At 39.4% G+C, this 14,208-nt stretch overlaps 1 protein-coding gene across 3 annotated transcripts in view; it reads right to left on the bottom strand.

Moving 5' to 3' along the window:
• The window catches only part of PLEKHA7 (pleckstrin homology domain containing A7), a 171,877-nt gene extending 160,649 nt beyond the window's left edge, over positions 1–11,228 (bottom strand). For 2 of the 3 annotated variants that reach the window (XM_063438278.1, XM_063438281.1), the window contains exons 1-3: positions 11,015–11,227; positions 9,464–9,540; positions 7,241–7,298 (exon numbers count right to left, since the gene is read on the bottom strand). In XM_063438278.1, the coding sequence (XP_063294348.1) occupies positions 7,241–7,298; positions 9,464–9,540; positions 11,015–11,091 (212 nt within the window). In that variant the 5' untranslated portion in view covers positions 11,092–11,227. Of the gene's footprint in view, positions 1–7,240; positions 7,299–9,463; positions 9,541–11,014 lie in introns of all 3 variants that reach the window. The other variant, XM_063438280.1, reaches the window with a different exon arrangement.
• Positions 11,229–14,208: the final 2,980 nt, after the last annotated feature.

Raw genomic sequence — 14,208 nt, 5'->3', positions numbered from 1 at the left:
TAAAGGGATTTTAGCACTAAACAGTGAGTTGAAATCACTGGACAACTAAATGTAGAGCAAAATAGCCGAAATTAACCAATTAAGCTTTGGATCTTTGAAAGCCTATTTTTAAAGAATAAAATGCCATGTTATGAAATGTGCTGGCTCAGCCAGCTAAGTGTGTATCTTGCAGGTCAGTGTCTCCCAATTCACAGCTTAGTGAATAAGCCCTATTCCTGTGAAATTGGCTAAATTGGAGACAGTGGGCCTCCTGCAGGAATTGGATTACGGACTGCTCCATGTACAGTAATAGGGCTCTTTGTAAGGTATCAGACAATCACACACAAACTAATGATCGAAAGATAGCATAAATGTGCTTTACCATCTCCTGCACAACATAATGAGACAATTAAATAACTCTGCATAAATATAACAGGCTCCACATGGTCAAAAGCTGTAGATTAGAGATCGACTGACATCTATTCACAGAGCTAATGCAGATTACCAGTCGCCTTTTGGCCAGTTGACGATATTCTGTACAAGTTTTAAAAATGCAACAACATTTCGGCACAAATTTGGCATTAACTTAACATGATGACAGCAATCACAGTCCTATCAATCTAAGGCAACCAGACCAGTACATTACAGTAGACTATTCACAGTCTCACCGCCCTGTCTTAAACTAAGCTCCATATGCTGAGACTCACAGGGATTGGTGACATGAGGTCAGGACGTGGTGCCTCATTGGCTTGCAACTGGTGTTTCGGGATGCACAAGAAGGCGTGCGGTGACTGGAATAACAAGCCTGATACCGATAATCAGAATTATGTTGAATATCGGCTCTAATAAATCACTGGAACCGATAATCGGTCTATTCCTACTGCAGATATGGGCTAGTTTTGTGCTAATGAGAAATCAGAAAGAGTTCAACTTGGCCACTAGAATTCAGAGATAGCAGCTAATATAATAACTAGAAAAGCTAGTTCTTGCCTCCAAGTGTTCTTGCCTCCATCAGTAGTCTACAACTAGAGTGGGCGGAGTAACTGTTAGTATTTATTTATATAGCACATTTAATTGCAATGTTGTTGCCCAAAGTGCTTCACAGTTACATTAAAACATACAGTTATAAAAAATTAGCAGGTGTAAAAGGCTTTGTCTATGACATCACTTGCTGCTGCAGCCTTGCACAGGTCAGAGTATTTTGGCGGTTGCCATCTTCAAACGGTCGTATTTTAAAAACTATAAATCCTACAGTGAAGAGCTTTATATTGTGAGAATCACAAGACCCAGACCTACATTTTGATGTATAGTATGTCTCTGAGATATTAACAATGAAGGCACAGTCGCAGTTTAGAAATTGCCCTTCAAATGTGAGCTTTGCAGAGTGGAGTTTCAATGAATGTCAATGGAAGGCGTGAGTTGCAAACAAATGGTCATATTGTGAAAACTATCAGGACTATGGCTTAGCCGTGGACATTTCTAGTGGCAGCAGGGATAGCTGAACGTTTTGATTTGTGTAGGTGAGCCTGAAAATGAGTGAGTGGTGGCAGTTTAGAAATCATGTCCTGATTTTTCAGCTTCTGCAAGCTCCCACTCTAGCTTTGCCATTCATTCCTATGGGACAAATTTCGCCACAAGAACGACGATATTCCGTGAACCATTCGGCGAAACGTTCCACAAAGTAATAGCAATCCGATCGGGAACAATCTGCACGTTTTGGTATATTTTTGTCTATGTAGTGTAAAAACTGTGGGAGGAGTTAGGGTGGCAAATTTGGCTATAATAAGAATAATAAGAACTAGAAAAGCTACAATTTCTGGGGAAATTGTGAAGTGTTCTTGCCTCCACCAGTAGTCTACAACTGGAGTGGGTGGAGTAATTATTATTATTTATTTATATAGCACATTTAATTGCAATGTTGTTGCCCAAAGTGCTTCACAGTTACATTAAAACATACAGTTATAAAAACATTAGCAGGTGTAAAAGGCTTTGTCTATGACATCACTTGCTGCTGCAGCCTGGCACAGGTCAGAGTATTTTTGCGGTTGCCATCTTCAAACGGTCATATTTTTAAAACTATAAATCCTAAAGTGAAGAGGTTTATATTGTGAGAATCACAAGACCCAGACCTACATTGTGATGTATAGTATGTCTCTGAGATATTAACAATGAAGGCACAGTCGCAGTTTAGAAATTGCCCTTCAAATGTGAGCTTTGCAGAGTGGAGTTTTAATGAATGTCAATGGAAGGCGTGAGTTGCAAACAAATGGTCATATTGTGAAAACTATCAGGACTATGGCTTAGCCGTGGACATTTCTAGTGGCAGCAGGGATAGCTGAACGTTTTGATATAAGATTTGTGTAGGTGGGCCTGAAAATGAGGGAGTGGTGGCAGTTTAGAAATCATGTCCTGATTTTTCAGCTTTTGCCAGGTCCCACTCTAGCTTTGCCATTCATTCCTATGGGACAAATTTCGCCACAAGAACGACGATATTCCGAGAACCATTCGCCGAAACGTTCCACAAAGTAATAGCAATCCGATCGGGAACAATCTGCACGTTTTGGTATATTTTTGTCTATGTAGTGTAAAAACTGTGGGAGGAGTTAGGGTGGCAAATTTGGCTATAATAAGAATAATAAGAATAATAATAATATATATGTGAGATAACATTAAGTGGTCTTGCTATGCAAGAACACTTAATAATAATAATAATATATATGTGAGATAACATTAAGTGGTCTTGCTATGCAAGAACACTTAATAATATCCACTCTAAACAATAGCGCTAACCTCGAGGCAGCACCTAATATAACAATATTCACTTCAAACAATCACGTTAACCTCTAGAAAGAGAATGCTCACACTGGGATAAAAATCAACAAATTTAAGGTTATTCATCAACAGAATAAAAAGAGAAGTAAAAACGACAACTTTCAGATGCAGTTTACCCAAAATAAAAATAAATAAAAAAAACATACAAATAGTTGAATAATCGGTCATATTGTGTTATTAATTGCCTAAAAAAAAAAAAAGTTGTGCTCTAAGCCAAAGATACACCATGCAATGCTTTGAAGTCTTTTGGGTGTTTGTGGACATTTTCCAGCCTGTGTGGTGACAGCAAGAGGAACCAAGGACAACACAAGCTGCTTTTAGATTAAAACAAAAACCAGGGACAGCGCAGGTTCTCCCCAAATCTGCTCATTCCAGGGGAGAAGGAAACACAGGAAGGGTTACGTAACATTGTTGACAGATTAAATATAACGTCTCCAGGTGATAATATCAGCCCAGTCATCAACAGCCCAAAGCTGACTGGCAACATTGTACAACTTGAAAAATTATATCAACAAAGATTAATACTGGCCTTTGTATAGCAACACCATTTTCCACATCACTTTCCAATCACACAGTGTGGTTAGAATTGATACACAAGAGGTGAAGAGAAAGTCATTGATTTAGTGCTTGTTTTAGGTAAATGTAAAGAGGTAATAGTTAATCCTACAGCACTACTTGTAAGTAAATAGGAGGTGTTAATTACCACTACTCCAGCTGTAGTTTTAAGAAAATACAAGGAGTTAAGTCACTGCTCCAGAGCTGGTTTTAAGTAAATATGGGTTAATAGCCCTAAAACAGAAGCCTTGTGTAAAACAAAGGGTTAATAGTCACTGCTCCAGCTTCAGTTTTGTATAAATAAAATGGGTTAACAGTGCTTCAGGTTTACATAAATAAAAACGGTTAATATTCATAGCCATTATTGCAGCGCTAGCCCTCAGTAGATACAAAGGGTTAATAATCATTGGTGCAGCACTAGTCTTCAGTAAATAAGAGGGGTTAAATGTTTTAACAATAGGTATAACACCAAAGGGGAGACGGACAATTCAACCGAGCGTGCAAATAAAGCATACTATACAACCGGGCGTGCAAAGAAATCCGGTTTACCGCAAAATATAACAGTAAATAATAATACAAGCACTTTTACATCAAATTAGTCCACAAGAAAAATATAAAGACCGCTATTTTATCCAGTAATTCACGGTGAAGGAACCCAGCAGAGTTGTGTGTTAAATACCCAGTGAGATATTGGAGCCTCAGGTGTAGAACTATAGGGGTTGCAGACACTGGCATAGAACACGTAGAGGAGGATATTTATCAAAATGCCCTTTCTAAAAACTTGTGCAAAAATGTAAAAGGGGTGGAGTCACCAAAGCAATGCGCCTGCTGGTTCACTGCTTTCCATGGTGATTTTTCCACTTTCAGACCACTTTTTTTTTTTTAAATAAATAAATCACCGCCCCATGTGTCACTCACTTCAGTTCATATTGGTGGATAGATTGGGCAGCATGCTTTATAACAAGACAGTACAATCATCCAGATGGCGGCAGATTTCATTTAACATAATTCTCTATATTGACGGTGCCTGTACAGCCCTACACTACAAATTAGGCACATCTATTATATATGACAGAGTATGTTTTACCCCGAGCAGAGTAGGGCATACTTAAAAGGGACACTATAGTCACCTGAACAACTTTAGCTTAATGAAGCAGTTTTGGTGTATAGAACATGCCCCTGCAGCCTCACTGCTCAGTCCTCTGCCATTTAGGAGTGGAATCCCTTTGTTTATGAACCCTAGTCACACCTCCCTGCATGTGACTTGCACAGCCTTCCATAAACACTTCCTGTAAAGAGAGCCCTATTAAAGGCTTTCTTTATGGCAAGTTCTGTTTAATTAAGGTTTTCTAATCCCCTGCTATGTTAATAGCTTGCTAGACCCTGCAAGAGCCTCCTGTATGTGATTAAAGTTCAATTTAGAGATTGAGATACAATTATTTAAGGTAAATTACATCTGTTTGAAAGTGAAACCAGTTTTTTTTTTTTTTTCAATGCAGGCTCTGTCAATCATAGCCAGGGGAGGTGTGGCTAGGGCTGCATAAACAGAAACAAAGTGATTTAACTCCTAAATGACAGTGAATTGAGCAGTGAAATTGCAGGGGAATGATCTATACACTAAAACTGCTTTATTTAGCTAAAGTAATTTAGGTGACTAAAGTGTTCCTTTAAATCAAGTGACAGGAACAGAGCGTAAAGCGGGCAGCTCATGGGAAAGCTAATGAAGTAGGTTTTCTGTGCAGGCTTGGGTTCTGTCTTGTTTAACTCCCAATAACATCAGGCTTAGGTTTAAATAATTTAAACACATGGAGTATGAAAACACGGAATATTGACAAAGAGAAAATTATATTTATTGTCTGAGGAAAATCTTAAAAGTATTACAGATATTCTCCATATTTACAATAGTAATCCACTTAAAGTCACTTTGTAGGAATTGTGCCATTGAATAAAACATTGAAAAAACACCTATAATTTGTGTTCAACTTTTTTCAGGAGATGCTCCATTTTCCATTTACCAACCATCATTCCTAACGCTATAGTACTCTAGTGCCTGATTAGTTTTAAGACTCCCTTCCCCTTTTATTTGCAAGGAGGAACCTTGTAGACACATGCGCACTAGTGCTGGTTGAAAACCAGGGAGGTGTTTCTTACTTGATTTATAAGTGCTGATTTCTCAAAGAAAATATGTTTATATTTGTAACGCTACAATGTTCCTTTAATGACAAGCAAAGTGAGTGAACAGAATAAAAATCTAATTGAAATCAATATTTGGAGTTACTATACTATGCCTTTGAAAAGGAAACCAATTCTTCTAAGTACACTTGCAGACAGTTGTGCAAGGAGCTCGGCAGTTACATTTAGTGTCAATCCCCTGAATCCATGAAGGCACTGCCTTTACTTCCATTTGCAGAAATACAGCCCCAAGCTTGCAAGAAATCTCCACCGTGCTCTACTCTTGCCTACAGAAAATCATTCTTGTACCATTCTCCACCCCTTCGACAAACAAACGAATTTCTACTACAGCCAAATATTTAAAATTTTGATTCATCAGTCCAGAGCACTTGCAATTTTCAAACCAAAGGTTGGTCACCCCAGAGATTGGTTTGATATAGATTTTTCTACAGTTTGCTCACTTTGCAATGAGGTAGATTATATATAGATCAGTCAAAGCTTCTACCAAACATTCCACCATTCCTGAGCTCTGGACAAGGATCATGTTCCTAACTAAAATGGCATAAAATGTGTCAACATTCCAGGAATATTGCTGCCACTGTCAATAAATCGGGAGGTCAACTGCATTCACATTATGGCAATAAAGTAGAGGTTTAATTGAAATATGAATGTTATATATTATACAGCCTTCCTCCTGTGGCACAATTCCACATCACAGTTAATTCTGAACACTTATCGCACACCCCACGATAGATAAGTATGCAGTTACTCGACATGCATGAGTGTAAAATACACAGAAAAGGTAGAATATAAATAAATAAAGCCAATAGTTAAAAGAAATTACAAAAATCGCAAAAGTGATTTGCAAATCAGGAGGAGACAGATTCTACTGATCTGTTACCAGAGACACTTGGAGAGTCAGTTATAACATAAACCCCATCTGTATCATAAGTACAGGGGTATTATTATTATCACAAACATTCTGCAGTGCCATAAAATTATAGAAAGAGGATATTAACCCCTTGAGGACTGAGGCAATTGATCAAAACTAAACAAAATCTGGAGTTTGTGCTACATATTTGTTCAACCGTAATTCACTTGTTTTTATAATTTATTATTACAAAAACTGAGAAAAATTCTCCCCAAAATATTCCTTCTCGTCTAAATGCTGGTAATATAAAAGTGTGATAAAGCAATCACTATGGAAACCAAAGTAATCAGCAGAAACATTCCACTGATTTCCATGGGGATTGCTCCACTTTTAGGTACGAGATGGAGCCATGTGTTTCAAACATCCTCTGAAAGTGAGCTGCTGTGGGAATGGGATGCATTCTGCACCACGTAGTTTTAGAGTGTGGACTACAATTTCCCTACCACCTTACGTCTTAGACACCCCTGTATGGTTCACAGAGAACCATGGGCATTAACGTTAAAGAGCACTTGAGGGGCTGCCATTTCCCCACCCTGACCCCATAGTAAGCAATGCATACTGCTAGCGCTTAGTGTGTTCTCAGGACAGTCATGTATAGGGAGAGATATACAGTAATATAGTATAGGTTTAGCTTCAAAATTCAACAACAACGATGCTGAAAGCAATGTCCGTAGGTAGATCTCTCCTCTATGCAAACATGGTGCCACAAATGGCCCAGCGCTGGGCATTGCCTACTAATGAAACACCAAAAACATGATAGCAAAAACTCACTCAATGAAGTAGCTGGCACCTTCGTCTGTGAAACCTTCCTCCCATCCCCTGGGCAGATCTGGAAAAGGAAATACACAGAAACATGGCATTTCATTAAACAAGACACAAACAAGCAAGAACCAGAAGTTCTGTTCACATTCCCGCACATTGCAGGGAAAGAAACAGCAATGATCTGGGGCAGCAAGAGGTTTTTTTTAGAGCTGTTCAGGCATTATTTAACCAAAAAACTATCCATTCTAAGGGTCAACAGACAGCAGCCACTCACCTGTGATAAGCGCATGGTTTTATCCACATTCCTGCCATGCTAGACAGGTGCCAGCGAGAACATATTTACCATTGTAATTATTAACCAAAGAGGGTAGATATTCACTATTACAAAATATCACAAATGGCAAGGAAAGAAAAAGATATACCAAAAGCTAGTATAAAACAGGGACAAGGATAATTATGTTTAGAACAACAGGTATACAAATATCAACACAATTTTTTTTACAAATAATAAAGTATTTAACCAGGAAAGGTACAGATTACTCTCGTTTCCAAGTACCGTATATACTCGAGTATAAGTCGAGTTTTTCGGCACTTATTTTTGCAATAATACAGACAAGGGGCTGTGTAGGAGGGGGGCTGGCAGAGAGCTATAACTTACCTCTCCTGCAGCTCCTGTCAGCTCCCTTCTCCTCCGCGCCGGTCCAGTCAGCTCCCCTGTCAGCTCCCACTGTAAGTCTCGCGAGAGCCGCGGGGTCAGAGCGCAGATGCGAGACTTACACTGGGACTTGCAGAGGGAGCTGACCGGACCGGCGCGGAGGAGAAGGGAGCTGACAGGAGCTGCAGGAGAGGTAAGTAAACGCTTCCTGCCAGCCCCCTCCTACACAGTGCACACCACTGGACCACCAGGGAATGAGAGCCCCCTCCCTGGCCAGCTAACCAGCAGGGAGAGGGGGGGGGGGACGAAAAAAATAAATAAATAAAAATATTAATAATAATTAAATATTAATAATAAAAAAAATAAAAAAAGAAATTACTAATAAAACAAAAAAAATATTACAATAATAATTTAAAAAAATAATAAAAATGCCCACCCCCCACCAAGGCTCTGCAACACACTGCATTCATAGACACACACACACACACACACTGCACTCATTATATACACACACTGTAAATAAATATTCAATTAATATAATTTTTTTAGGATCTAATTTTATTTAGAAATTTACCAGTAGCTGCTGCATTTTCCATCCTAGTCTTATACTCGAGTCAATAAGTTTTCCCAGTTTTTTGGGGTAAAATTAGGGGCCTCGGCTTATATTCGGGTCGACTTATACTCAAGTATATATGGTATGTTACTTTTGCCCAACATCCAGGGGATGTTACTATGTTTGTGCAATAAACCCATATAGTGGGTACACGTAATTTTCCAGGTGTGTGATGACAATGATTGGCACCTTGAGGCTCTTGATTGCCCTGATGTTCTTGGTACCAGAGGTAAAGTAATTTCGATACTTGTGAACAAAGAACTCAACTTAAAGAGGCTCTCTCACCTTCCTGCCTACTCCAAAAAGAGTATTTCATAAAGATAAATCTTTATGAAACACTCACATTGACTGTGTTGGAATTTTAACCCAGTCAAAAGATATGACAAAGCAAGTACTACTTTGTCTCAATATTTTTCCTAGGCAGAGCCTAGGCTTGTCAAAACTTTGTTTATGCAGGATTTCGCGGAATTCTCCATAGAACTCAATGCTGTACACTCGCGCATGCACAAGAGTAGAGCACTGACATCGGCTCATCGTAGCTCAACAGCCTGGAGCTGAAGAGGACCTGACCGAAGTGCATGGCAGCACACATGATGGATAGGTTCAGGTAAGTATACACATTCCTCTAAAACCCCTTGGCCACCGTACACACAGCGGTAATGTATTTGTCAAGCGTCTTTGCAAATTATGTAAAAGGCTCAGACGGTGAGTCATTAAATGTGAAAAATCATATTAGTGGCACTTTCTTCAAAATGTTTTTTTTTTTTTAGCCAATAACCCAAAAAATAGAGGCATCCTCAACTTTGCGCCAAGATTGACTTCTTGCAGTATAGGAACAAGAGGGATGTAAGCAACCCTCCCATAGCAAAGATAGGATTACATGAAAGTCAGCATGAATGTACATATTGCTTATACAGTGCGTTACATATTGTGTTTATTGTTACTATATTGTGTGTACAGTTACCTGAGCGAATCATGTGTCCCGAGTTGACAGGTTCCCCAGTCCTGGGATGCAGCCAGGTTGTGTTGTGTGTCAGGTCACTGGGGGGTGGAAGAAGTGGCAATCAGTATAAATACTCATCACCTCAGCTAGTAATCTCCCTTCTCCAATAAGTATTAATACTCCTAACACACCTGTTACTTCCACCTGCAATATTAATACTCCATCCTCCTTAGCTAGCCAATAACAGCCCCCTCCACATTTAGTATTAACACTCCCAGCACACCTTTTACTGCCACCTGCAATATTAATACTCCATCCTCCTCATCCATTCAAAAACAGACCTCCTCCAGTTAGTATTAATACTCACAGCACAACTGTTTGTGCCACCTGCAACTTTTAATACTCACTCTCCAACCAAAAATCTTCTATATCTAATCGGTATTAATACTCCCAGCACACAGGTTACTGCCACCTGCAATATTATTACTCAATGCTCAGCCTGTAACAATCTGCCCTCTTACGTTAGTATTCATACTCCCAGCACACCTGTTACTGCCAACTCCTATATTAATACGAATTCGCTACCTGGATAGCATACTTCCTCTGCTCTCACTTTTAGTAGTAATACTCCCACCTGCAATATTAATACTCATTCTCCAACCAACAATCTCCCATCTCCTATAAGTATTAATACTCCCAGAGCTGTTACTCCGGGTTACTATCACTGCTCGGTTGTTCTAAACCTAATCTAACTTTGTTTAGTATTAATACCCCCCTGCTCTCACTTTTAGTAATAATACCCCCCAGCTCTCACTTTGTTTAGTATCAATACCCCCCTGCTCTCACTTTTAGTAATAATACCCCCCAGCTCTCACTTTGTTTAGTATCAATACCCCCCTGCTCTCACTTTTAGTAATAATACCCCCCAGCTCTCACTTTGTTTAGTATCAATACCCTCCTGCTCTCACTTTGTTTAGTATTAACAGCCCCCTGCTCTCACTTTGTTTAGTATTAACAGCCCCCTGCTCTCACTTTGTTTAGTATTAATACCCCCTGCTCTCACTTTGTTTAGTATTAATACCCCCCTGCTCTCACTTTGTTTAGTATTAATAGCCCCCTGCTCTCACTTTGTTTAGTATTAATAGCCCCCTGCTCTCACTTTGTTTAGTATTAATACCCCCCTGCTCTCACTTTGTTTTAGTATTAATACCCCCCTGCTCTCACTTTGTTTTAGTATTAATAGCCCCCTGCTCTCACTTTGTTTAGTATTTATACCCCCCTGCTCTCACTTTGTTTAGTATCAATACCCCCCTGCTCTCACTTTGTTTAGTATTAATACCCCCTTTGCACACCCCCTGCTCTCACTTTGTTTAGTATTAATATCCCCATGCTCTCACTTTGTTTAGTATTAATACCCCCCTGCTCTCACCTTGCTCTCACTCTGCTCTCCCCCTGCATACTCCCAGCACACCTGTTACTCCCTCGGTCGGCATTAATACTCATTACTCCGCGGGTACTGTTACTGCTCCCAGAACTCCTGTTACTGCCCAGGTTGTTGTTATTAATACTCACTCGATGAAGAACACCCGGCCGTCCTCACACACTCCGTATGACCAGAGCTCCGGTAAGGACTCCCGCCTGGCCGCCATCTTACCCTCCGCGGGCACGGGGCGCGGGCACGGCACTCCTCACACTCCCAGCAACCTCAGCCACTCCCACAGCACGGCCGGGGGGGCGCACTCACACTCCCAGCAACCGCAGACATTCCCACAAACCGGCCCGGGGACCGCAATCACACTACCAGCAAACTCAGCCACTCCCACAACACTGTCCGGGGGGCCGCACTCACACTCTCAGCAACCTCAGCCACTCCTCCGCTATCCCCAGTCACCAGAGGGACTCTCCTAGCAGAGTGTATCATCAGCCATCCAGGCTCTAACCTTGCTTTCAGAAATATCCATTTACCTGCAATTAGATATGTCCACTTACCTGCATTTATAGATATCCATTTACCTGCAATAAGACACTTACCTGCATTAATAAAAAATAAAAAATAAAATATATATATATATATATATATATATCCTTACCTGCATTTATAGATATCCATTTACCTGCTATAATATTTATCCATTTACCTGCATATATATATACATTTACCCTCATTTGTTTTTATATATATATATACATCCATTTACCTGCATTAATATATATATCCATTTACCTGCATTAATATATACATCCATTTATCTGCAATTAGATATGTCCACTTACCTGCATTTATAGATATCCATTTACCTGCTATAAGATTTATCCATTTACTTGCTATAAGATAAATCCACCTACCTGCATTAATATATATGTATATACACTTATCTGCATTAATATATACCTCCATTTACCTGCAATAAGATATGTCCACTTACCTGCATTAAATATATATATATATATCAATTTCCACTCAATTTTATATATATATATATATATATATATATATATATATATATATCCTTACCTGCATTAATATATACATCCATTTACCTGCAATAAGATATTTCCACTTACCTGCATTAAAATATATATATATATATACACTTACCTGCATTAATATATACATCCATTTACCTGCGATACGATTTATCCATTTACCTGCAATAAGATATATATATATATATATATATATATATATATATATTTACCTGCAATATTTATGTAACCATTTGACATTTAAAAAATTATATGTGAGATGGAACTCCCCCTCACCCCCCTTTTTAAAGGGACACCATAGACACAAAGACCACTTCAGGTCATCCAAGCGCTCTGAGTGCAGTGTCCCTGTCCCACTTAGGCCTGCAATGTAAATCATTGCAGTTTTAGATAAACTGTAATGATTACATTGCAGGACTAAGACATCTTCTAGTGGCTGTCAATTAGACAGCCACTAGATTCACTTCCTACTTGCTAGGCGACTTTTGGTCGCATAACTGACGCTGGACGTCCTCACGCTCTGCATGAGGACATTCAGCTTCACTTAAATCACCATAAGAAAGCAGGGAAGCAAAAATTTCCTTTGGGGAGGGCCCAAAGCGCTTGCCACGCATGTTCAATAGCACCTCTATCGGTGACGTTGGAGGAGGCGGAGCTCCGAGGGAGATCGGTTTTGGAATCGGTAAGGTTTTTTTTTTTAACCCAACGTTGTATTCCTTACGCTATAGAATATCTTTAATATTGTTTGTATGTTATAAAAAAAATTAAAATTAGATTGTTATGTTGTTTTTTTATGAAAAAACTTGTAAATAAAAATAATTTGAAAATATATATTTATTTACCTGCAATAAGATTTATCTAGTTACCTGCAATATATAATTTCAGTTTCTGAATTTTGGCAATAGTTATTAATTACATGTTTTCAATAAACTAAAGTGAACTCCATATGAGAAAATAGGTGAGGTCAAACATGTGCAATCATTATACGTACATTAAATACCTAGAGGTGAAAATATACTTATATACCTATATATCTATATTCATATTTATACACCTATCCCAACTGCTTGTCCTTATCACAGATTGCAGCATGGGGTCAGCTTAGTCCACTGACTATTTGACTTCAGTTTAGCTCACATCATAGAATTCCACACCTGTTCATTAATATAAGGTGGACCGAAATTCAGAGTAGAATTTGACAGACAACTTATTGTTTAATAGTTAAATTATTTGGTTGCAGAGTCTTGGGAGATTCATCATGGGTAATTTCATGAAGGAGCAACGTGTAAAAATGGTGACATTTTATTTGTGGGAGATATCTGTAAAAATTGTGGGAAATCGTCTTGAAATGTGGTTTTAACAGGATGGGGCAACTGCCTATACAGCCAGAGCCACAGTGGACCTGTTAAAACAACTGGCAGGAAGCGTTTACCTACCTTTCCTGCAGCTCTTGTCAGCTCCCTTCTCCTGCGTTCCAGTCAGCAATGCTCTGACGCCGCGGCTCTTGCGAGATTTACATGGGAGCTGGCCGGAACGCAGGAGAAGGGAGCTGACAAGAGCTGCAGGAAAGCTAAGTAAACGCTTCTGCCAGCCCCCAACAGGACCGCCGGGCTTGTAATGAGCCCGCGGTCCTGGTCTGTATTATGGCAATGTAAGTTGCCATAATACAGACATTGACTTGAGTATAAGTTGAGTGGGGGGTTTTCAGCACAAACAATGTGCTGAAAAACTCAACTTATACTTGAGTATATACAGTAATTGGCTGCCTTGTTTGCCCGACTTTTCAACTCCCGATTACTCCCCTTGTGGATATCTGAAGGAACAGGTGTACAGGAACAAACCGCTTACAGTTAACCAGCTCAGGCAAATATATATGTGTAGAAATTCGAGTGCTAGAATCTGAAACATTAGCTAATGTTATGAACAATGAAATCGAAAGGGCCTGACTTTGTATGAGTATCATTTCATATAATTGAAATTGGTTCATTAATAAAAACGTTAATGACTCCTCAAACCCTACTCTGAATTTTGGGCCACCCTGTAGTTTGTGGCATTAGCCATGGGGACTGCAGGAGATTGCCCATTCATAATAGCTCATTACACAAGCAGGCCACAATAGCTGCTGTTACGTTCTGATCAGCCTGATGCTTGACACCGTATACCGAGCAAATCTTGAATTTTGCCAGTGAGGATGTTTTTAGACATGACTTTAGAGGCTGCTTGGACCTCGTCCTTTCTCAGTGCCTGAACAAAAACAGCCGCTTCTGGACTGGCTGTGA

Source organism: Pelobates fuscus, chromosome 12 (assembly GCF_036172605.1).
Source record: "Pelobates fuscus isolate aPelFus1 chromosome 12, aPelFus1.pri, whole genome shotgun sequence".
Classification (NCBI taxonomy): domain Eukaryota; kingdom Metazoa; phylum Chordata; class Amphibia; order Anura; family Pelobatidae; genus Pelobates; species Pelobates fuscus.
This window is presented reverse-complemented; position numbering and strand designations above follow the sequence as displayed.